The sequence below is a fragment of the Bubalus kerabau genome, chromosome 7 (genome assembly GCF_029407905.1).
Source record: "Bubalus kerabau isolate K-KA32 ecotype Philippines breed swamp buffalo chromosome 7, PCC_UOA_SB_1v2, whole genome shotgun sequence".
Classification (NCBI taxonomy): domain Eukaryota; kingdom Metazoa; phylum Chordata; class Mammalia; order Artiodactyla; family Bovidae; genus Bubalus; species Bubalus kerabau.
In genome coordinates this window covers 106234063-106258627 of record NC_073630.1, presented here as the reverse complement: position 1 = coordinate 106258627, position 24565 = coordinate 106234063, and the positions used below count along the sequence as shown (strand labels likewise).

Sequence of the window (24565 nt, the reverse complement as noted above, 5' to 3'; positions counted from 1 at the left end):
GATGAAAGACTGGGGGATAAACAGATCTTGAAGGACCTAGCAAGGAGCAAACATATAATGCAAATAAGCACATCCCACGGGCACAACTGAAACGCAGCAAGTGATTTCACATGGCTGTTTGTTTCTCGAGTGGCAGCAGCACAAGCCCGCGGCACAGGTCAAGAGACATGAGGGGGGGCCCTGGCAGTGGCCGGGGCGCCTCTGGGGCTCAGCATGTAACTCACCCTCCATTCAACAATTCACAATGGGAACACTTTACAGGTACTCTGGATGTTGGCAGAGAAAAACAGAATAAACTGGAAACGACTGGTTAAAACAGAACTCTACTCCTAGTGGGCAGCCTCATCACTACACCCACTGTGCCTAACAGGCTCTGCTACCAACGGCCCCGGTGAATTTCTCTTGAGTTTTAGATTCAAGGCCACACAGCTGGCGCAGCAAACATTGCAAGAGGTGGGAAATTTATCTTTGGGAAAAGTCACAGAATGTGCTAAAATACCCAGACAGATAATTAACTCGCACACGAAGTTAATTACTAATTCAGCTGGTAAAGAATCCGCCTGCAATGCGGGAGACCTGGGATCGATCCCTGGGTTGGGAAGATCCCCTGCAGAAGGGAAAGGCTACCCACTCCAGTATTCTGGCCTGGAGAATTCCATGGACTGTCTAGTCTATGGGGTTGCAAAGAGTCGGACATGACTGAGCGACTTTCACTTCACTTTTTTTTTTATAGGGTTGTTTTGCTGTTTTCCCAGCCACAGCGCACGGCACGTAGCATCTTAGTTCCCTGGCCGAGGATTGAACCCTCATCCCCTACAGTGGAAGAGCAGAGTCCCAATCATAGTGTTTTTTTTTATTTATTTTTTTGGCTGTGCCAGGACTTCATTGGCACTCAGGCTTTCTTTAGTTGTGGCAAGTGGGGGCCACTCTTCATTGCAGGGATCGGGCTTCTCCTCTTGCAGAGCACAGGACCCAGGGCACTTGGGCTTTAGAAGTTGCAGCTCACGGGCCCCGCAGCGTGGGCTCAGCAGCTGTGGTGCACGAGCTTACTGGCCCGGCAGGAATATGGGATCTTCCTGGACCAGCGATTAAACCCATGTCCCCCGCACAGGCAGGTGGATTCTCAGCCCACCGCACTACAAGGGAAGTCCTCATACTGCTTTAAATAGAAGGCATCTCAGGCAGTTACCACCACAAAGGATAAGTCCTGAAGACAGAGTTAAGTATAAATGGCCCACAAGGTTACTTTCTAAAGAAAACAGCAAACTCCAGAGGCAGAAGAAGAGTTAATTTTTGTTTGTATACCTTCATGCTGCTTAGGACGTGCTAGTTACAACCAGAAACCAAAGTGGCAGGCCTTACAAGCCACACATGAAAATATGATTCCTAGTGAGTCAATCCTCACAAACTGGTTTAACTCTGGCTTGTGCCAACTGGTGACTCAAGAGAACAGCCCAGAACCAAGGATCAACTTTCACACCAGCTTTAACTGGAATAACATGCTTTATACTGACACGCAGCAACTCAAAAGCAGTAATATTCTGTCAGCTGGTAGGAAGGGTTAGGTGCTCAGTCGTGTCCAACTCTTTGTGACCCCATGGACCGTAGCCCGCTAGGTTCCTCTGTTCATGGGCGTCTCCAGGTAAGCATACTGCAGTGGGTGGCCATTCCCTCCTCCAGGGGATGTTCCCAACCCAGGGATTGAACCCAGGTCTGCTGCATTGCAGGCAGATTCTTTACCATCTGAACCACCAGGGAAGCCGGGAAGCCATTACACCAATTAAGCAAAATTCCCTTCTGGTGACTGTGTCTGCTTTGATGGAGAGCACTCCTATGAGCCTGGGGTTGGTATTTTCATACTTGGAACCCTCTCATCCTCTGCAGGAACAGTCCCAGAGGCGTCCCTGGAGCAGGCACTCCTGAACTTTCTCCACTGGCACGGGAGCCAGCCTACACTACCTCTCGAAGTGGATCTAGGATTAGGCAAAGGGCCACTAGAGAGGGAGTTGTCTCATCGGGGCGGGGGTGGGGGGGACGCAGACTTGATCCAAGACCGGAAAACAGAAGGTGAGGAGTTTCCGAGATGTTTCTGGATCAAGAGACCATTTGAAAGAGAGGTAAGCATGATGCTTTTTTTCAGGAGGAAAAAGAGAGTCTCCTCTGCCCAGGGGCTTATCCACAGATCAAGTCTCAGGTCTGGGTCTTGGAAGCTCCCTTTTTTCAGAAAAACAGTGCCTCCATGGTGCCCACATCTCCACCAGGAGGAGGCTCCTCTTGATTTGACTTGTTGACTTTTCTTAACCTGTTGGCTCAGGAAGCCTCAGATTACCTGCCAAAGGCTGCTCCACCTGCGGCATGGAGCCAAAGGGCAAGAACGATGACCATGAAAGGAAGTGCTGGGGCTGTGCTCTGCTGAGCCGGTTTCTGGAGAGGAGGCCTCCAGGGCACTCAACTCACCAGCCAGGTACTGCAAGTAAAAGGGGAGTTTGTTGTCGCTAAGTTGTGTCCGACTGTTAAGGCTCCTTTGTCCATGGGATCTCCCAGGCAAGAATACTAGAGTGGGTTGCCATTTCCTCCTCCAGGGGATCTTCCCAACCCAGGAATGGAACTCGCATCTCCCACTTTACAGGTGGATTCTTTACCACCAAGCCATCAGGGGGAAGCCCTCAAGCCTTTCTGGATCCCATCTGTGAAAGGCAGCGGCTGAACAAGAGATACATGGGTCTTAGTGCTCCAGTCCTAAACTCTATCACCCTTTCCCGCGGGGAAGCGAATTGACTTGGTAGCACATGGAGCAGAGCAAAAGTGGAGAGGCAGCCTTTGGGGAAGTTCAGGTACTTAGCCAAGATCTGCCTCTGCCGGAGGCTCGGTGAGACGACAAGGCAGACAAGTCCAAGCTGACCCCAAGAATGAGGGTGGAGACTGAGAAGGCGGGCTATATTCACTGGGCTAAGCACCACAGAAGGGCAAAATGTATCCACTTTCCCCCTTCTTTCTCATCAGGGAAACACAGGCATTAGACTGGCCCTAAAACAGCTCTCCATATGATGTTTTTAGGGTAACTAACAGGCATGAAGAAATTAGATGTAAGTGGTTTTAGGAAATTATAGGGATGACTTCAAACCCTTGATTTTGAAGGATAATAACTGGGAATGTCTATCTGGAGAAACAACCCAAGAGAAAACAGGCTGATCTTGGATAGAAGGGAAGGTCTGAACCAACCATCAAGCAATAAAAATGCACATTTTCCCACCAGATCCCATAATTTCCCTCCCGCTTCTTCAAAACACATATAAACCATGCACTGCAACGTGCTTCCAAAAGTCTCCAGGCTTCTCGGTCAGTAAAGCAGTTATTTAGAAGAAGGGAAAGACCTGCACGAATGTAACCTCCCTGTTCTGGTATTTGTCTAAACAACTGCTGAGACAGTCTAGAGTTTTATTTGAAAGACTTCTGTAAGGTGACTCAATTAAATGAGATTATCTATGAGAGGTAATGAAGGACAGAGTCACCCTTGTAACTGAACACCAACATCATCTAGAAAAGTGCCTCGAGCAAGGCTTAGCTCTCTGAACGTTTGGTGTGCTTTTAGAATCCTTTCCTTTGTACCGCCTTGATTATATACTGTGTTGCGCCTCTAAACTTCAACTTCTCTTCCAAGTCTGGAAAACAGGAAGCTTAAAAATTATATAAAAGAAAATATAAGTTCTAGTTTAAATTCTAAACTGTAATCAGGTCGAAGAAATTCTGTAGTTTATGCAAGGAGGACCATGTAAGTTCATGCCCATTTGCCCTCATGATTTTCTCTACTTCTCATGAACTGTCCCCCCAACCTACTACTTTACAAAGTAGAAGAAAAAAATACAAATACACTTCTATAGGCACCACATTCAATGGGTTCATCACAGCTGTTAACCACCACTAACTCTTTACAATCATCTTCTCACACTTTTGAGTCTAAAATGGCTTCAAGGATCTGTTGCGTGTGTGTGTGTGTGTTTGTGCGCTCAGTCGTGTCTGACTTTGTGACCCCGTGGGCTGTAGCCTGCCGGGATCCTCTGTCCATGGGGATTCTGCAGGCAAGAATACTGGAGGGGGCTGCCATTTCCTTCTCCAGGGGATCTTCCCAACCCAGGGATCGAACTTGCATCTGCATGCATCTCTTGCATTGCAGGCAGATTCTTTACTGGTGAGCCACTGGGAAAGCCCCCTCAAGAATCTGTTAACACTCTGAAAATACCTGTTAAATTTCGTGGCAAGAAAAGGATGGGAAGGAGCAGGTTCATTATTCAATTGCTCTCACTACTTCTTCATGGAGCTTTTTCTAGTGTTCACACTCGATATGAAGAAGATGGAAGTGAAAAGTGAAAGTGCAGTCGCTCAGTTGTATCTGACTCTTTGCGACCCCATAGACTGTAGCCTGCCAGGATCCTCTGTCCATGGGATTTTCTAGGCAAGAGTACTGGAGTGGGTTGCCATTTCCTTCTCCAGGGGATCTTCCAGACCCAGGGATTGAACCCGGCTCTCCCGCATTGTAGGCAGACGCTTTACCCTCTGAGCCACCAGGGAAGCCCTGAAGAACATGAACACTATACAAATATGGAAGAAAGCACCCAAGCTTAAAAAGAGACCTGGGTGGGACTTCCCTGGTGGTCCAGTGGTCTGCGCTTCCAATGCAGAGGGCCTGGGTTCAATCCCTAGTCAGGGAACGAGACCCCACGTGCTGAAACTAAACATTCCACACACTGAAACGAACACCTAGCACAGCCAAATAAATTAAATTTAAAGAGAGAGAGAGGCCTGGGCTGCCCACGGAGCAGCTCCACTCATCAAAGCAGGGCAGCCACGGTGCCCTGAGCAAGCAGAGTCAGGGTCTTGGCAAGAAAGTGGGGAGCCTGGCCCTCACAGAGAGCACCTGAGGGTGCAGTGTTCAGTCTTAACACCAGCTGGGATCCAGTAGGAAGTCAAACCAAGGACACATGGCTCTCTGATCCAGAAGTAACTACACAGTCGGCTGCTGTTTATATTTGTCTAAAGGCTCCTAAGTAATGTTTCTAACTAGTGACATACTTCAGACCAGGAATTCCTAGATCCATGATGTCTAAAAGCACCACCCTGGAGAGATTTCTCAGTCCAAACCACTAGCTCTGTACAATCCTGCCCTGGTGACAAGCTTCTGCTCCAGAGCCTTAGGTATTAGAAAATCTGAGGAGTTATCTGCCTACAGTGCAGGAGACCCAGGTTCGATTCCCAGGTCGGGAAGATGCCCTGGAGAAGGAAATGGCAACCCCTTCCAGTACTGTTGCTGGGAGAATCCCATGGACGGAGGAGCCTGGAGGGCTACAGTCCATGGGGTCACAAGAGTCGGACACGACTTGGTGACTAAACCAGCACCACCAATCTGAGGAGTTAGAAGATACGAGGGGAGCGGGAGGGCGGTTTAAGAGGGAGGGGCCATATGTATGTTTTGGTTGAAACCAACCCAACATTGTAAAGCTTATCCTCTAAAATAAATTTTTAAAATGTGGGGGAGGGGAGAATAGTAAGTAAAACAAAAAAGAAGAAAGAAAACCACCAATGGGGAGCATGCAGGGTGGTGCTCATCCCTCCACCAGTAGCCAGGGCGTCCCCAGCAGACGGGGACGTACAGCCAGGGTTTGGAATGACCAGTTCAGACCCTGATCCTGTCACTCCCACAGCAAACAGGCAGGCTGTTCCCAAGGCCAGACCGCTCAGCTGTTTGCCAGAGGTTTAAAGCAAGCATGTACTTGCCTCAGATGAGGGGGTCATTACCTCTCTGTCCTTTGAACAGGAAGATGAATGAGCTGCCCTAGCAGAGCTCAGCCAAGGGCTGATAGCTGGCTTCCCTTGGTAGAGCTACAGACAGAGCTTCTAGACTTGCGCTGGAGGGTGGACTGTGCAGACAACCATCCAGGGAGACTCCAGTTCCCACCAGGTTAGTAAGCACTTTAGAAGCTAATACTTCTCCCCACTCGAGTTGATGCAGAAGGTCAGCCATGGAGACTAGATAATATCGGGGCTGGCCAAAAAGTTCTTTTGGGTTTTTCCATAAGCTGTAATGGAAAAAAACTGAATGACCTTTTTGGCCAACCCAAGGTTATGGTAGCTGGGAGACAGGTGATAAAAGACTTCCCAGGAGGAGGTAAAAAGAGTGTACTTTTGAGGCTTTCTCGGGCATGTTAGGTGTAGGCACCATTTCCCTAGCCTGGTCCATCACAATTTTCTCCATCAAGTTTCACACCTCTTACATACACACATTGTTTCAGAAGTTATCAGGGGACTTCCCTGGTGGACCAGTGGTAAAGAGTCTGCCTTCTGATGCAGGAGATATGGGCTGGATCCCTGGTCAAGGAACCAAGATAAGATTCCACATGCCTTGGGGCAACTAAGCCACAACCATAAAGAAACTCCCTCTGCCTCAGCAAAGACCCAGCACAGTCAAAAAGAAGGGAAAAAGGAAAAGTTACCAGGCACGTGAAAATGTCTGCTTCGAGCTGAAACAGCACTGCCAGTTAGCACACTGGATCCCAGCCCCACTGGGCTCGTCTGCTGCAGTTATGGTTAGCAATACACACCCTCGCGGCTCACTGGACAAGGTGCTGGAGAAACCGTCCCCTTTACTGTTTGGTAAAGTCATGTTATATTTTTAACCTCGTGGAGTAATCAGTCAAATCAGACACGACAGCAGGCTTCATGATCTTTCTGTCCTTGTTATTCTTAGCTCAACTTCCATAACTGAGAAGTTTTTTATGTATCTGCAGGAGTGTTAAACTTTTTATTCCTTCTCGGCAGGAAAGAGTTGGCCCTTCTTGTGTCTTTCATTCTGAATCTTGGATAGGTTGGTTTGGGAATGTCACTGGGGCAGGGGGGGAATTCACTAATCTCTCATCACCCAGAAGCAGTGAAAAAATACATCGAGAGCTTAGTAATTTAGAATAAAAGTTGAAAGGACACTGTTCAAAATACCAAACACTACGCTAAATCACAGCCTACTTCACAGTGCACCCTGAGAGCCTGTATTACTCAAAAAGATGCCCTAACCATCTCTGTAATAGCTCTAAAACTTTTCCCCACAATGCCCTATTATTAAAAGTCATTCACAGAGGTCATAAATTCTTAAATATAGTGGTTTCAAATTAACGACGTGTTGTGTTGCCATGAGTTAAAATATGGACGTAATATCAGTATTGAAAAGATCAAACCACAGAGTAACATTTAGTGTATATCACTTCTGTCAGTAAATGAGAATTAACATTTCATTTCATATAAGGTTTTCATTTCTAGAGGAAAACCTAATGGGCCAGCACTTCCCTGGTGGTACAAAGGATAAGAAGCGGCCTGTCAATGCCAAGGAACACAGGTTTGATCCCTGCTCTGGGACGATTCCACAGGTCATGGAGCAGCTAAGCCCATGCGTCACAACTGCTGAGCCAAGAGCCTGGGGCCTGCAACTGCCGAGCCAGCGCTTCGGAGCCTGCGGCCTGCAACTGCCGAGCCAGCGCACCCACTGCTCATGTCTGCAGTAAGAGAAGCCACCAGTGAGAAGCCCCCACACCACAATCAGTGAGGAGACGCTCGCTCTCCATAACTAGAGAAAAACCCATGCAGCAACAAAGACCCAGCACAGCCAAAAAAACATAAATAAAAATAATAAAAGACAAAACCCAGTGGGTCAGGTGGTAAACACCAATGTTATCCAAATAGATAAAACACATACCCTTAATGCGATATTATTCTAAAGCAGTGTGTCCTTCTCAATAACTGTCTCGTCTTTATTTCAGCTGAAGTCATCTGGCATTTCTTAGCACTTATCTACATGAAAGACTAACTGCTCCTAGTCACAAAAGCAACATGGAATCCAAAGATTTCCAGCCTCTTCTAAGACAGTTAAGGGTTATGTGAACATAATCTTCTAAGACAATCGAGCACCAAACAGCCCCTGGTGTGCAGCTGGCATGGTCCACGCTGGAGGGGAAGGTTAGTCTCGCACACTCACCTTTCTCTTTTTGGCCAACTTGCTGGAGTTTTCTGAGCTTCTCTTCTCAGGATCTGGCTTCTTCCCTGCTGGTGGCTGTTTGTCTTCTGGTTTCTTGGGGCGGCTGCCCTTCCCTGGGGGCTGGGGTATCCGAGACAGGAGGTCGAGTGTGATCTTCACCACCAAGCTTTGTGGCGGCGGAGCGTCCCTGAGCGGGGAGAGCAGCTTGGTGTCTCTCGAAGGCACCGGGGGTTTGTCTTTGCGGCGGTCCTCCTGGACCACCACAGCCAGCCTGCAGCCACTAGTCCTGGCGCCGGCGCCGCCGCTGCCACCGCGGACAGGGCCCTGGCTCTGCGTCAGGGGAACGAGCGCAAAGTGTTCGGGGCTCCGGTCCTCTGCGGCCGCGTCCTTCGGGGGCGCCTTCGGGGGGCCGCTGCGGTGCTTCTTCCGGTCGCTGGGGGTGGGCACCTCCGGCTTGGGCTCCCGGCTGTCTGCGGCGCGGGGCCGCCCTTTCGTCTTCACCTTGGGCTTGTCTTTGGAGGGCTGGTCCTTGGAGGCCGGGGGAGGAAGTCCGGGCTCGCTCTCCACCTGCAGGCAGGCGCGCGCATCTGCAGGCGCATCCGCGCGCCCGGGGGCGGAAGCCTTGATGGGCTTTTTGGGTTGTTTGCTTCCCACGGTTTGCCGCTGGGGGGGCTCCTGCTGGGCAGGGGACTTCTGACAGCTCCTCTTGCCCGGCTGGGGGCCTTCGGAAGGGACCCGGGGGGCTTTGCTGGAGCCTTTGGGGGGAGGCTCTTTGGACTCTGGGCGCTCGTGACCCGCGGTGGCACTGTCGCCGCCCTTGCCCTTAGTGTCCGGGGGTCGGGCCGGGGGCTCCGTGCTACCCGGGGCTTCGGTGGGCACCGCGGGCTGGCTGACTTTGGTCAGCCAGTTGTCCAGCTGCCATTTGTTGGTTGTCGGAGGCTCGGGCTACAAACAAGGAAAAAGAAGACAGGGTTAGCTGAGCAGTAACCATACTGCTTCTCTGGGTTAGTCACCAACTGCTACATGACTGTCCCGGGGAGATGCAGTCACTCCAAACCTAAGAATTCAGGCCCTTTTGATCCCCCTCTAATTGCAGATTAAATCCTATAACAATTAACTCTTAAAACAATCTTCCCATTGTTCATGCTGCAGGAATTCCAGCTGTAGCAGACACTGACTAATAATAGACCATTAGATACTGACCGGTGCTGACCACTGTCAACTGCTGAGAAATCTGTGTAATAAAGATTTTGTTTCACTGCTAATTACAGTATAATTTAAACAGAATTTTCATTCTGACTTGTGAACTATCCTATCAGGAAATGATAGGAAAGAATGAAGAGTGAAAAGAATCCTTTTATCAAGGATTTTCAGAAGAAGGTCAATGAATAAACTAAGTCTTAGTGGTTATGGATGGGTTTCATGGTTTATCCCTTTTTTTGTTTTTCTGACATACTCATCAATTGAAAATGACTTTCTTCAAGACTTGATTTCATTTCTCAATGTACTTAAAAACACTAATACATGACAGTTTATCACAGATACACTGTCTTCTGAATTTCAAATTTTACTTCTGGGTAAAAAGAACTAAGTGAGTTCACATTAGTCAACCATGAGTTCCCCCTTTGAATTCTTTAAAAATCAAACACAAAGACTCTTGTTACAGGTAGTCTGGTCTGAATGAGCACCTGTTTTTCTAAGAAACACAGGGAGGCCCCAGAGCACACAACTGAGAGCAGTGAGATTATACTGATTATCTGTGCGACTCACTAGGAGAATAAACAAAAGTCCCAGGTTTCTCCTGTTTTCCTAACAGCAGATATCGTGCTGAAATCTTTGCTGCTGACTACTGGTGCATCACATTCTCTCTCTCCCCACCTGGGCTATTAGATCTCATGAAAGGAATGATAAGGACGTCTTTATCTCCCAATTCTACTTTTATGTCTTGCACACAGTGGTGTACATGAGATATTTATTTCGGCACTTCTAGTGGTATCTTGGGGCTTTCTGGGTAGCTCGAATGGCAAAGAATCGGCCTGCGATGCGGGAGACCTGGGTTCAATCCCTGGGTTGGGAAGATCCCCTAGAGAAGGGAATGGCAACCCACTCCAGTATTCTTGCCTGGAGAGTTCCATGGATGTTGGTATATTACTGTACCTATAAATTTTATGTTATTTGGGAAAATATTCATGTGTGAACAGAGTAACTAGTGATTACTTTCTTTTTCAAATGGCAGTGTAGCACTGGCATGCTGCATGTTTTTCTTAAGATCCATTCTGACAGGTGGTTTGTATGACTAAATTATTTCCACAACACTCCGGGAAGTTAATTGAAAGATATCTCAATTTAACTGATTAGATTATGGATAAGGCAATCACTCTAGTGAGTGGATGATATTTTATAGGGAAGACTGCTGCTAATGATTTTCCCAAGTGGGATATCCCAAATGATTCAACTCATTAAAAAAAAAAATTCAAATGTAATATGTCTAAGATATGTAGATATAATGTAAAGGCTTTGGGGCCAGGAAAAATTTTTAGGGAATAAACTGGTCAGGTAGCTAGTTTGGGGCCAGGAAAAAATTTTAAGGAATAAACTGGTCAGGTAGCTAGTTTTGCCTTAGTATAATGGTAGTAAAACAGAACTTAAGAGGAACTCTAAGGAAAGAGGGCTACAGAATTTTGTTGTTGTTTTCCTGCTTAAGACAATGTATCTTCTTTGTATCTCCCTCCACTTATACCAACTCTATCCCCCATGCTCTCATTTGAATTTCAGAGCAAGGAGGGAGGGAAGAAGGAAGAGCTACCCTAACAAAGTCCCACATGATTTAAAACTGCACTCAATACTCTAACAAGACGGGATGGTTGTTTAGGGTAGAGAAAAGATTCACACCCAACGTCTACTTGTCAGACACTGTTTCTTGCAAAGACTTGAGGGGGTGGTAGTTCTAACCTACTGGGAAGGAGCCAAATCCTTCAAACTGTTTCTCAGAAAAGGTACAGGGCCCCCTCATCAGGGCTATGCCGACAGCCCCACCACAGCCACGGACCCTCTTGCTTTCTAGAGGAGTGCTTATGCACGAACCAAAAGGGGAGGTCATTCCTGGTATAAATAACATCTGCTCCCCTCCCCCAACCCCAAACAGGGCACTTTAAGATACATTTAGTACTCCCTAAAGGAATGTCCTGGATACAGAAATAAAACACATTTTCTTCCACTGTGGTCCTAAAAATGGCCAGAAGGGAGGCCTATGGCCCAATTGCAGGGCAGAACTGAGTATGTCCAGACAAGGGGAACGGGTAGGAGTGATCCTTTTGTATACTTACTATAACCACGTAAAATGGACAAAATTCCTTTAAGGCTAGGTATTATTTGAGTGCTGAGACAGGGGAAAGTTTTACATACGGGACTGACGAAAACTAGACAGGATCAAGGTTTGGACTTTTGTTTTTCCTCAGCCTTTCCTCATGCCCCACCCCCAATCTCCTAGGGCTGGATCAACCCTAACACTGCACAGAGGAGGTGCAAAAACATATGAGCCTTTTGATAAACGTTTGACTGTATGTCTCTTTACTTCTCACTTCTCAAGATGCAAATTCCATTTATTTTAGGATGAATTATTCTGAAAGAAAAGCTCTGAGCTATGCACAACATACATCCACTGTTTTTGTAAAACAACATAGTTGTTGTGACGGAGTACAACTCCAAGACTTAGAAGGAAAAAATAAAAAAACAGAGAGAAGTGGCATGGTGTTGTAAGAATAAAAGGCTTCCTAGTTAAATGGCTATGGGTTTCAATCTTAGTGTTAATACTTCCTTACAGGTGAAAAGAAAACTCCCAACCTTCTAGGGTTCATGGTCATATTACATAATTTATGAAGAAAGTATCAAGAGCTTAGCAGATAATCAACCATGGTAGTTTACCACCAAAGCATTGGATTAGAAAGAATTAGATTAGAAAACTAAGCAGATGCTTGAATAACTGAGAATAGAAGTCATTTTTCTCTGAACTTTACTTAAGCAGTAAAAGGTCGATGTGTTCCATATATTCTAAAAAGCTGAGGTTTACATGTGACTCACTATGAAGCTGAGACTCAAAGTGGCTTTCCCCCAAGTTCACCACCAGCCTGTTGGCACACATATAACATTTCCTATCTCATAAGATCACTGGACTACTTGGTCAAATGAATTTTAAACGGAGACTTTTAAGAAGCGAACTTCTCAGCATTAAAAATAAAACATAGAGTGAAAAAGTTAAAACTAGTAACTACAGGCTATTATGGAATTCATGTAGTGCTCGACTAACTCAGTTTTACAATAATGCAGGTACTTATTTTAAAAGGAAAGAAAGGTTGTTAAATAACTTTGGGGAAAATTAAAGGTTTAAAACATAGACAAAGACAAAAACAGGTCTGAGGAAGCCAAGCCTTGGTATGTAACCAACAGACCATACTGAAGTCTAAGTTTGCATAGTAACAGAAATGTAAAATATGAGCCTATTTAGGAAAGCGATTTTTAAAAAGTAAAGTAGAATGGGAACATCATTTTCCAGCGAAGAGTCTCTAAATCTATTCTATTCAATAACCTCTTGAGCAGCAAGATACAACCATTGAGTTGGCTGGAAAGTTTGTTCAGATTTTTCCATCAGATGCTACAGAAAAATCCAACCAAACTTTTAGGCCAATCCAATGTTTCAGGAATACAAATGCCAGATTAATTTTTTTTTCCAAGTTTCAATTATTCAGCCAAATCTGTGCCATTTCCATTTTATTTGAATCGAATTTTATGATTTAATTGGATTCTCTTGCTTATCACAGTAACCAAACAAGCATGCAGATTTTCCTTCATGAATAAGGTGAGACCTAAAGCAAAGACCTTATGAACAAGCACATAGTTTCTCTGTAGAGAATATTCAGTATTTTTCCCCCTGGGGCACAGGAAAATTACTTCAACAGCAACTAGTGTCTCACGAGAGATCAGCCCCCAGAAATACAGAGAGCAGCTTCTAAAATCTGAAAGGCATTTCAAGTGCAACTAATGTCGATCTATGTTTATTCACTCCAAAACTATTTACTGAGCACTGACCGCTATGCCAGACATTAACTCTCATCTAACAACAAGATGACACTCAGCCCGGTCCTCATCCTCCCTTGCCCTCAGACACTGTGCTCTTCAGTCAGGACACCATCTCCTGACGTGTCTGGCTAATGCGCTAACGCAGTGGCCTTGTTTTCTTAACAGCAGAGACAAATACCGAAAACTTCAACACTTTTTTAATCAGAAAATCTCATTTCCTGGGATTCCTACCCAAAATACACAGAACACTTTTCTCTATACAAGTGGGTCTGGGTCACTAACAATGCCTTCCCCGTGCAAACATTTTTCACTGCTCCACTAAGTTTAGAAGAGACTGGGCAACTCTGTTAATTGTTACTATACTTCTTGTACTCAGCAATCCAGTAAATAGCATATATCCTCCAGATAGATTTAGTGCCTGAGATTTTCAGTCTCCTCCGTTTATCTTCACAATACCTCTGGAGGGTGGTGGATAAGCAACTTGGGGCAGAGGGACCAAGAAAGATGGCTCTGGCAAAACTACTTTGCCATCCATTTAATGCACAGGCTTTTAGTGATTCAAAAATAGAACCTCTGATGGCTTCTTTCTAGTTCACTGTTCCTGCCCTTTGCTAAAACAGGCTGCCTCCTTTTGACTGAATTCATGCATTCCTGAAATTTCAGAACGCTTTCTCATTAATATGAAAATAGCTGCCTACTGAAAACAGAGTCTTCGGTTCTCAAAAGAAGGGAAAAGAAAAGGGGGTGTACACGTTCTCAATGAGTTGCTTTTCAGAACGGCTCTGGAAGCCACAGGGAAGGACCTATCCTTTTCAACAGGAGGGAGAAGACCTCGCCCCCCAAGCTCCACCACCAGATGCCCGGTGAGCAAGTAAACACAAACAGGAAAGCGAGGCAGGAAAGCGCCGCCCCCGGGATGGGACGTGCGGCACGGGGCGGCACCCGGGCTTCCAGACCCGAGGTCGACGGCGCCCCCGTACCTCGGGAGCCGGGGCTTCTCGGGGTTCGTTCTCCTCGCTGTCACTGGAGCTGCTCTCGCTCTCTGAGTCCGAGGAGCTGTCGGAGTCGCTGGTGCTCTCAGATTCGGCGCTGCTGGAATGTGCTGAGGCCGCGGCTGCTGGCAGCGCCGGTGGAGCGCTGCGGGGAAGCGACAGAGGCAATCAGAGACCCAGGCGAGGCGGATTCCTTCCCTCTTTCCTCACTCCGCTCTTTGCCCGCTCTTCTGCTACTCGAAAGAACAAGAGAACCTTGCAGGTCCTCCTCCTGTGTAGCGCACGGAACAATGCTCCATGTTCTGTGGCAGCCTGGGTGGCAGAGGAGTCTGGGGGAGAATGGATACGTGTATATGTATGGCTGGGTCCCTCTGCTGCCCACCTGAAACTATCACAACATTTATTGGCTATATCCCAATACAACATAAAAAGTTTAAAAAAATTTTTTAAAGTTTAAAAAAAAAATAATATAATATATATATATATATATATAAAATAAAAACTAAGCGAAACTCGCTCAGTCCTGTCGGACTCTTTACAACCACATGGACCATACAATCCATGGAATTCTCCAGGCCAGAATAGTGGAGTGGATAGCCTTTCCCTTCTCCAGGCGATCTTCCCAACCCAGGGATCAAACCCAGGTCTCCCGCACTGCCAGCAGATTCTTTACCAGCTGAGTCACAAGGGAAGCCCAAGAATACTGGAGTGGGTAGCCTATCCTTTCTCCAGTGGATCTTCCTGACCCAGAGTGTGCTATCAGGGCAGCCTTAACAAAAACTAATGCTCTATCCAAAAAAAAAAAAGGGTAAGCAACAAAGACCTACAGTGTAGCACATGGAAATCTGCTCAATGTTATGTGGCAGCCTGGATGGGAGCAGAGTGTAGGGGAGAATGGATACACATACATGTATGGCTGAGTCCCTCTGCTGTCCGCCTGAAACTATCACAACTGTTAATCAGCTATACCCCAATACAAAGTAAAAAGTTGAAAAAAAAAAAAAAAAAAGATTACCTTGCAGCACTACAGCGCATGACCATGATACCCAGTTGAGAGCAGGGCCTATCCATGGTGGCTTAAAAATCAGTGAAAACCCTTGAAACGGTTCACCAGATAATTGCCTAACAAAAGCCTGGGGGATTTTTCTGAAGAACACGGCCAGCTATGTAAACTGCAAGATGCCAGCTGCTCCAGATCAGGCGTTGACAAACCATAGCCTGAGCTGGCTGCCTGCTTTTCTAAATAAAGTTTTATTGGAATACAGCCACACCCCTTTATTTTCTGCATCCTTTCTGTACTACAAAAGCAGAGCTGAAGAGTTGCAGCACAGGCTTTACGGCCTACAAAGCCTAAAACCTTGACTTTCTGACCTTTTAAGTTTGCTGAGGCCTGCAATATAAAACCCAAAGAAGTTGACTTATAAAAGAACAGCCAATCCATTCAAGTGTCCCTGCATGCTTGATATGAGAACCAACTGCAGAGTAGCCAGAGGCTGCTGAATACAAATGGGGTTCCTTTGGAAAGTGATAATCCACTCACACTTTTTGGGGAGATGATAAAATGGACTTTCTTTATGAGAGATCATCCCCAAATATCAGCTGAATATCAGAGAGAATAACAACTGTTAAGTTTTCAGAACAGGGCAAAAACCTTAGGGCTCTGAGAAAACACAGTGATCATACTGCTGGACAAAGAATGGCAACACGTATCTTAAAGCCTTGCCCGGATGGAATTAGCCAAAGCAGTTAATAACTACAACTGTGAAAGCCTCCAAACCTACCCAGAACATTTTCAAAATAACCAATACATTAAATAACTATATTAGAATAATGAAAAATTATTAGACAGTAATAAAATCACTAGTTGAGGCGATTTTTAAACAACACTATATAAAAACAGAATTTTCTCATTTCAAATTTGTAATAGCTAATGAGCTTAAGCCAGTGAGAGTCAGAAACAGATACACTTTCAATATTATTCCTGCCTCTAATGTATCCTCCACTTTGCAGGGATTTTTTTTCTCTCTCTTTCCTCCCCCTCATCTACTCCTATAACAAAGTTAGGTTACTTTGTCATATTTTCTAAGTTGTTAGAAATCATGAGAAATGACTGAACAAAATGAGCTATAAATAAGCAGAGTTTATGAATCCTTAAGATCTCACATAATTAAGTGACCTTCCCCGTCATTAACAGAAAACTCAGCTGGATGAGAGGTTTTCAGCAGTGAGCTTGTCTCAAAATGGATGACCACCTCTCAAGGGACTAAAACAGCTACGGGGTAATTGAACTCTCTGTCCATGGAGGTCAGGTACTGGCCTATTAAATCATTAAATTCAGTATCAGAGGATATGGTAAATAAAGGTAGTTCAGAAAATTTCCATTTTCAGCAATGAAAGCATTACATTTTCTAAAATATGGTTGTTTACAAAGTGAAAAGGGTGCCATTTTCTGTCACACTAAAATGTATTGCAGTTCATTTTAAAAAGCACCTAAAGCAATTGGAAAATCGACACAACTGTGAAGACAGGGACTATGGAAAACAACTTCTAGAAATAATTTGGCTTTAGTTTTGCAGACATAGTAAACCTGTCTCTTTCATAAAAACACTGGGCTCTTCAATATGACTTCTCAAATGCTGGTTACATAATACTGATGGAAGTGATTGAAGCTTATTTTAAAGGCTCAAATTTTAAACATACAAAGCCAACTAAAGATTCAGGTGGACACAGGGATTCTTTCTGTTTTATAAACAACCTCTCGAGGGCTGACTTAAGCTTCCGCAATATTAAACAGGTCCTTTCTTTTACCTGTGATCTTCCATCTCCTCCCATGAAGACGCCATGAAAGTACTACATAAGACTAATTTTCCCATTTGGTAGAAAAAAGCAAACATTCTGTATAGATGGGGAGAAACCAGAACACAATACCTTGGAGGTGCAGGTGCGAAAGGAGGCTTCTCTGAGGTCTGGACATTCACAGTAAGGGGAAGAAGGACCAGGAAAAGAACAAAAAAACAGGGTAAGTGGCTCCAAAATACTGAGGATTAAAGGAGTCTTGGTATGATGGGGTGTACAGAACTTACTTGATCGCTGTCACTGGCCTCACTGTCACTGAGCTGAAGGTCATCTCTGAGCATGCTGGGACAGGCAGGGGCAGAGACATTGCAGAATTTAAAATAATGTCTAAAAACCTTTTTTCACATATAAACAGGAAAAAGTGCTTAATGAAAAAAGAGGGGGTGGGACAGGTATAACTTTTCTTTATTCACCAAATGCTTCATTTTCCTGGAAATGTTAAGTTTTACAATTTAAACACAGAAACCTGTTCAGTCCAAGCTCCTTATCATTTCAAAGCTGACTGTTTCACACATTCGGAGCATTAAAAGCAGAACTACAAGTTCTACAAGGGGTTTGTTGCCAGCCCTGAGACTTAAGTTCCCATGTCCACACAAAGAAACAACAACAAAAACAGTGCCCGACACTTCAAAAGTACCATTATTAATTTAATACCTATGTAATTATTTTAATACTTATTTTAATAATACTTATTATTAAATTATTAAATAAAATATTATTAATTTAAAAGTACTATATTAATTTAATAAATATAGAATAAGACATATGAAGCTTATTGAGGCAACTGTCACCAAACAATTACGTTACATCTTTGTCCAAAAGACATTAACATTGAACTTTTTCACACACACACAAACCTCTTCTTCTGTCTGCTTGAACACTAATCAGTAGACAAAGCAGTAGTAATGCAAATAGTACTGTTGTCTAAAAAATGATTAACCTTACTGCTATCATTCAGATAGAAATATGAAAGAAACTCAGTTCATGTCCTCAAAGTTATATTAAGACTTATCTCTAGGCATTCAGGTTTATGATGAACCTAAATATCAAAAGCAAACATTTTCCAATCTGTACATGTTTACTCCGATCTTAGCCCCTTCCCTACCCGTCCTCTTCTTTACCTTCTTCCATGGAGATAGCCAACATCAAAGGAATAAATCAGTAATTGTTCCCTCCCACTTCCCCCAAATTTACAAGCACGACTATTTGAGGAAATGCTGTAAGTGAAACTATGGGAAAAAATAGGGAGTATTAGTGATGTTCCAAAAAGCAAATTATACAGAAGTTACAATCCTTCAGTACTTCTAAAAATACCTCTTCGATATTCTTACGAACAATTTTTATTGCAAACTCATTGTTCAGTTGCTAACCTGCCACTGAAGTAAGCAGGCATTATTTTTTGGGGAATCTATGGTAAAAAAAAAAATCACTTTATTTTCTAATGAAAGTAAAGGATAAAACTTGGCTCTTTCAAAATGACCACCTGTGTGCAATGTTGTAATTCTGCCAAGGACTTATTTTCACCAACAAATGCACTAAAAAACATCTTGTGATAAGTTTTTTCACTAAAAATGAAAACTGTTAGCCACTTGTAAATGTAGACCTTGCTCAATATTTTTCTATGTGTGTTCATTCGTGTCTGACTCTTTGCAATGCTTCAGACTATAGCCCACCCTGGACCTCCAGGGTCCATGGGTTTCTCCAGGCAAGAACACTGAAGTGGGTTACCATTTCCTCCTCCAGGGGATCTTCCCAACCCAGGGATCAAACCCGAGTCTTCCGCATCTCCTGCCACCTGGGAAGCCCAATATTTACCAAGTAGAAGCTAAATTCCTATTTTAGCAAGGATAGAAGACACAGCCTTCAGATGCAGAACTTGGCAGCAGCAATCATAATGATGTACAAGAAAAAGTCACTCAACAGGTTTATTGCTTTAAAAACAGCCTGGCTGGGATATACACAAGCAGAAGATAAAAGATATATCTTTGTGTAAAGCAATTATCCTTCAATAAAAAAAATAAATTAAAAAAAAAAGATATATCTTTAGAAGAAATGTTAGATACAATATACCTAGGGGGAAAAAAAAACCTGGCAAAGTATATTCAGTATAAACCAGCAACAACAAAACCACAGTAAATGGACCTCTTTGTTTCCCAGTCATTGGGTTTGTTTTGTATAAAGCTGATTTGCCTTAATTTCCTGAAACATCAATGATCATGTAATCCAACCACACTTCCTGTTGCAAGCAGAGGACTAACTAAAAACTTTGTTTGCTTAGCTACTGAATGCCGAGCTTCTGTGCATATATACTCTCAAGTCAGAAAGTATATAAGATACTGTATGTTCAGTAACTCAGAAGGTACTTGTTCTGACTTTTACTCTACTTGTTGAGGGGATAAAAAGGGACTGTAAAAATGCTCATAGATCCTTCTCCCCTTCAGAGCATTAGGTAGGCAGATGATAACAAAACAAGCTTGCAGGTTATTCAAGACCGAAAGGGCTGACCGATAGTGACCTGTAAAAGAGACTGCTAAAGATATCTCCAAAGAAGCATTAACTCAAAAAGAAAAAGAGAGACAGAGAGAAGAAACCAATAAGGTCAAACAGAACCAAACACTTAAGTAGGATGTAATAAGGATTTACACGTGGTATTAGGTTAGCCAAAAGTTCCTTTGGGTTGTCCATGCCGTCTTACAGGAAAGCATGAATAAACTTAATGGCCAATCCAACATTTCACTTAATCGAAATTCATGGGCATCATTTATTTGACATAAGAGTCAGCAGAAACAGTGTATTATGTCTTGCAACTCAGCCAACAGTAGCCACAGAATCTTCCAGAAACCAAGGTTTAGTCTATCATTAGCGATGGGTAGCTCAATATAAATCAGTATTGGGGAAAGAGATATTTTCTCAAGTTTCGGATAACAAACATATATTGTATCTCTAAAAAGAAAAAAGGTTACTTAAAAAACATGACTAAGTTTTGTTAATATAGAAAATTAAACATCAATGCCATTATAATTTTTTAAAAAAAGAATCTATATAGTTGGGAAAAAATGTAACTTGAAGACAGGTAAAGGTGTTATGTTTAAAGGGATGAGTTGCTAAACTCCTCTACTTGTGCCACAAATATCTGAATTTGAGGCCATGCATATCACTAAATTACCATACTAGTTATGTTTTAGGATCTTCATATAAGATATATTACTATACTATGCTTCACATACTATACTCTATTGATATGCAATAGACTGGTCTTTGAATGTCAAGATGACAAATTACAGCACATTTGGGTGAGCATCTTTGCACCGACTAAAAGAGAAGCAAACCTCTTAGATCTAGTCTCCTTCATACCAATAAAACCTAAGTTAAGAAACATAAGACCCAAGGGCCATACTGAACTGTAAGCTTTTCTGAGGTAGGATCAAGTCAGAAAATATGAAGGCGAAAATATGATTTTATCTAGAAAATATATTTTATCTAGAACTTGGCAGGCAGCCTAAGAAACTGGCTGAATGAACAGCATCCCTTTTGCTGATTAAGTAACAGTACCACATAGCTGTGCCCTTTCTGTGATCTGAACTTGCAGTGATTTTATGCACAATCCCATGGGCTGGCTCTGATCACCCCCTCACATCCTAAGGGAGGAGGAAACAGCTCAGAATAGCCACCTAACTTGCCTAAAATCATGAAGTTGGTTATATGCTGGAGCTGGCATGCAAAAGCCATTTCATTGGATACCATCTCCTAGCTCTGGCCAACATAGGACAGTGGTTAAGAAACCAACTGAGTGCATGAAAACTAAGTGCCAGAAGCCACTGAGAGAAAGACTCTGGTTTAAAAGAAAGTAAGAACTATACTGCTGAAGTAAAATGAATACACTATTCTCCTCCTGCCTTCAATCTTTCCCAGCATCAGGGTCTTTTCAAATGAGTCAATTCTTTGCATCAAGTGGCCAAAGTATGGGAGTTTCAGCTTCAGCATCAGTCCTTTCAATGAATATTCAGGACTGATTTCCTTTAGGATGGACTAGTTTACATACTATTCAAACTGGTCAAATAACGAATTTCATTTCCAAACTCTAAGGGGGAAAAAAAAAAAAATTATTTCAAAGCATAAGGAACCATATGGCCAGGCCTGGCACTGTTCAAAAGAAAGCAAATGCTCAGGTAAAGCGACTCTTTGAACTACCATGTAGGTTTAACCACATTTTACATGATCAGTTACGAGAACTTCTTACTGAAGGGTTACAAACAATCCTCAAGCCCCTTTGAAACAAATGCATTCTTCAGACAGCTGTTTTGCAAAGCTGAAAGAGCTGCATGCAGGTTCCAGCAGGCATGCTTCAGCAGCTCAGAGCCTGATGGTTACTGTGTGAGGACACACCAGACAAGCCTTTATTCTTTTACTATCCCTTGTACTAGGCTTACCCAAAGCTTCCACTGCCAATACACTGTAACATCTTAATTCAGAACCCCAAACTCTTTCAATACGCTGATTTCTTAGCTTAACATTTCCTATGATCGGGCCATACCTTTGATTTGGAAAAGAGCAAGTGGAGGCAAGCTCAAAGTAGTTGCTTATGATTAATAAGTCACAAACCTGGCACTAGGCGTGCCCACAATGGCAAATGAAGTGATATGTACTTTTCAAAAACCACTAATGAGCATGTGAGAACGTGCAAACCTGCACAATTCTCATATTTCCCAAATGTTTAAGTTACATCAGGATTTGATTTCTTTTTCGGTGAAGGGCAGAAATAAGGACTGCAAATGCTTTGTGCAGGAGGTGATGGGAGGTGACAAGTTATTTAGAGGGCTCCACATACCATTAATTTTTTTAAAATGAAAAAGCGGAGCCCCTAAGACACTGTGACACAGTATAAAACTGGAGACTCTCCAAATGGTGACAGTAATTGGCAGAATTCAAGTTTAGGAGAGACCGTCTATGGGAGATGGTGGGCTACCAGGGCAGAGGGATAAGTCACTGGGTACATGATTCACCATAATATGTGACCTTAAGGTTAATAAGGCAAAAATTATAGAGGTGTGAAAGATTATTTAAACTTCATGGATGAAGTGAAGATTTTCTGAAGTCAAACAAGGACATGAGAAAAATCACAAGGGTATAAATGAGGGAAAAGTTGAGGTCTGTGTGTGTTAATAGCTCCATCATGTCCAGTTCTTTGTGACCCTATGGACCATAGCCAGATATGTTCTTCCATCCATAGGAGTCTCCAGGCAAGAATACTGGAGTGGCTAGCCATTCCCTTCTCCCGGGGATCTTCCCAACCCAGGGATCAAACCCAGGTCTGCACTGCAAGCAGATTTTTCACCGTCTGAGCCACCAGGGAAGCCCATTGAAGTTAATAAATAAGATTAAGTCATTAAGTATGATAAACAAGATACTAGTACAAGATGACATACTAGACAACAGGAAACAAAATCTAGAAGAATCATTACTGAAAATGATATTCTATTAAACATTGCTTACAGGTATTTAATCAAGTTTATGTGCAATGTTTTCTCCTTCCGTATTTATTCTGAGTATTTACTATGTGCCAGGCCCTGCTCTGGACTTTATGGATACAACTCTAAGCAGACAGAAATCCCTGTCTTGTGCGCTCAGAGCCCAGGGGAGGCAGGTAAGTAACCAAAGCACATTCTTTCTGAATGTGTAACAAGCCTGCAGAGGGGAGAAAAGCATAAGAGAGAAAGTGGCTATGGGTTGTTCTTCTACATCAGGTTAGTCAGGGAAGACTGGACTGATGAAGGGATGACATTCAAGGAGGGCGCACAGTGCAAGAAATGCAGGAGAGTGATCAGGGCACAGGAAACAGGAGAGAGGTCAATGTGGCCAGAGTGGGAAGTGTGTGTGTGTGTTTGGGGTGTTGGGGGAGCATAAAGAAGGAGGTGAAGAGGTAGGTTATAGGTTATGGAAGGCCTCAGAGGCTTCTGCAGGGTAGCTGAGTGGGCAAACTCTGGGGTCACTTACTCAAGTAAATTAGCAGTATGATTAAAAATAAGACTTAAATAGACCCTTAAGGACAGACACCCTTCCATATTTGTCTTCCATATGCATATAATTATTTCAAAGTAGTCACTTCCACTAGACCCTAGATAGCATATTAAAAAGCAGAGACATTACTTTGCCGACAAAGGACGGTCTAGTCAAAGCTACGGTTTTTTCAGTAGTCATGTATGAATGTGAGAGTTGGACTATAAAGAAAGCTGAGCGCCAAAGAATTGATGCTTTTGAACTGTGGTGTTGGAGAAGACTCTTGAGAGTCCCTTGGAAATCCAATCAATCAATCCTAAAGGAAATCAGTCCTGAGTGTTCATTGGAAGGACTGATGTTGAAGCTGAAACTCCAATACTTTGGCCACCTGATGCGAAGAGCTGACTCGTTGAAAAAGACCCTGATGCTAGGAAAGACTGAAGGCAGGAGAAGGGGATGACAGAGGATGAGATGGCTGGATGGCATCACCGACTCGATGAACATGAGTTTGAGCAAGCTCTGGGAGTTGGTGATGGACAGAGAAGCCTGGTGTGCTGTAGTCCAGGCGGTTGCAAAGAGTCGGACACAACTGAGTGACTAAACTGAACTGAGTCACTTCCAGTAAGAATTGTTGCTGCTCAGTCGTGTCCAACTCTTTGCAACTCCATGGACTGCAGCACACCTGGCTCCTCTGTCCTCCGCTCTCTTCCAGAGTTTTATCAACTCACATCCATTGAGTCAGTGATGCTATCTAGCAATCTCATCCTCTGCTGGCCCCTTCTCCTTCTGCCATCAATCTTACCCAGCATCAGGGTGTTTTCCAATGACTCAGCTCTTTGCATCACACGGCCAATGTATACTAGAGCTTCAGCATCATTCCTTCAATGAACATTCAGGGTTGGTTTCCTTGGTTTTCAAATGCCTTTAGAGCCTGCAGCCCAACAAGCCTCTTTTAAGGTGGCAAGTATTATCTGCCTCCCTCTCACCATTCAGGTTCCAGATCAAATGCCACCGTCTCTGAGAGACTTTCCTGAGCCTCCCAGAAGTATCAACATCACCACCACCCCAATGCCTCCTCAAGCCTGTCCCTATCACATCACCTAGTTTGTACTTTCTGCCACCTGCATTTAGCTACAAGACATGGAAGACAAGGACTTTATCTTGTTGGCTACTATTTCCCCAAGCATCAGCCACACAGCATGTGTTTAAGAATTAAGTACTGAATGGATGAATGGGAGGCAACTTTTGGAAGCATCTCCAAATTGCCTGGCATCAAGCCCAGAGAATAATATTTATATAATTGGGGTCAAAGCATGTTAAAGAATGAGAATGATTTTTCTTATGCAGAACATAAACAAACTCATTTACGTAACACCTTCTGTACAACAGGCACTTGATAAACTTATTCTTCTTGTCCATTTTTTTTGACCTTTGGTCTAAGACCAAGTATATATTATCCCGGTGCTCCCAGAATAGTTCAAGCCATCATTTGGGAAATATATAGAGATCCAAGGAGAATACTTTGGAGAAGATGATTGTCCAGCACTTTGGCAGTATTTTTTATAATTATTTAAAATATGCTTTGGACTTCCCTGGTGGTCCAGTGGTTAAGAATCCATTTGCCAAA

The 24565-nt window shown here is 43.7% G+C and overlaps 1 protein-coding gene across 16 annotated transcripts in view; it reads right to left on the bottom strand.

The window, feature by feature from the left end:
- Positions 1 to 24565, bottom strand: part of AFF1 (ALF transcription elongation factor 1) — a 196929-nt gene that overhangs the window by 19225 nt on the left and 153139 nt on the right. For all 16 annotated transcript variants that reach the window (XM_055589058.1, XM_055589045.1, XM_055589048.1 and 13 more), the window contains 4 exons: positions 17169 to 17223; positions 17014 to 17051; positions 14074 to 14230; positions 8018 to 8962 (listed from right to left, as the gene is read on the bottom strand). In XM_055589058.1, the coding sequence (XP_055445033.1) occupies positions 8018 to 8962; positions 14074 to 14230; positions 17014 to 17051; positions 17169 to 17223 (1195 nt within the window). The remainder of the gene's footprint in view (positions 1 to 8017; positions 8963 to 14073; positions 14231 to 17013; positions 17052 to 17168; positions 17224 to 24565) is intronic.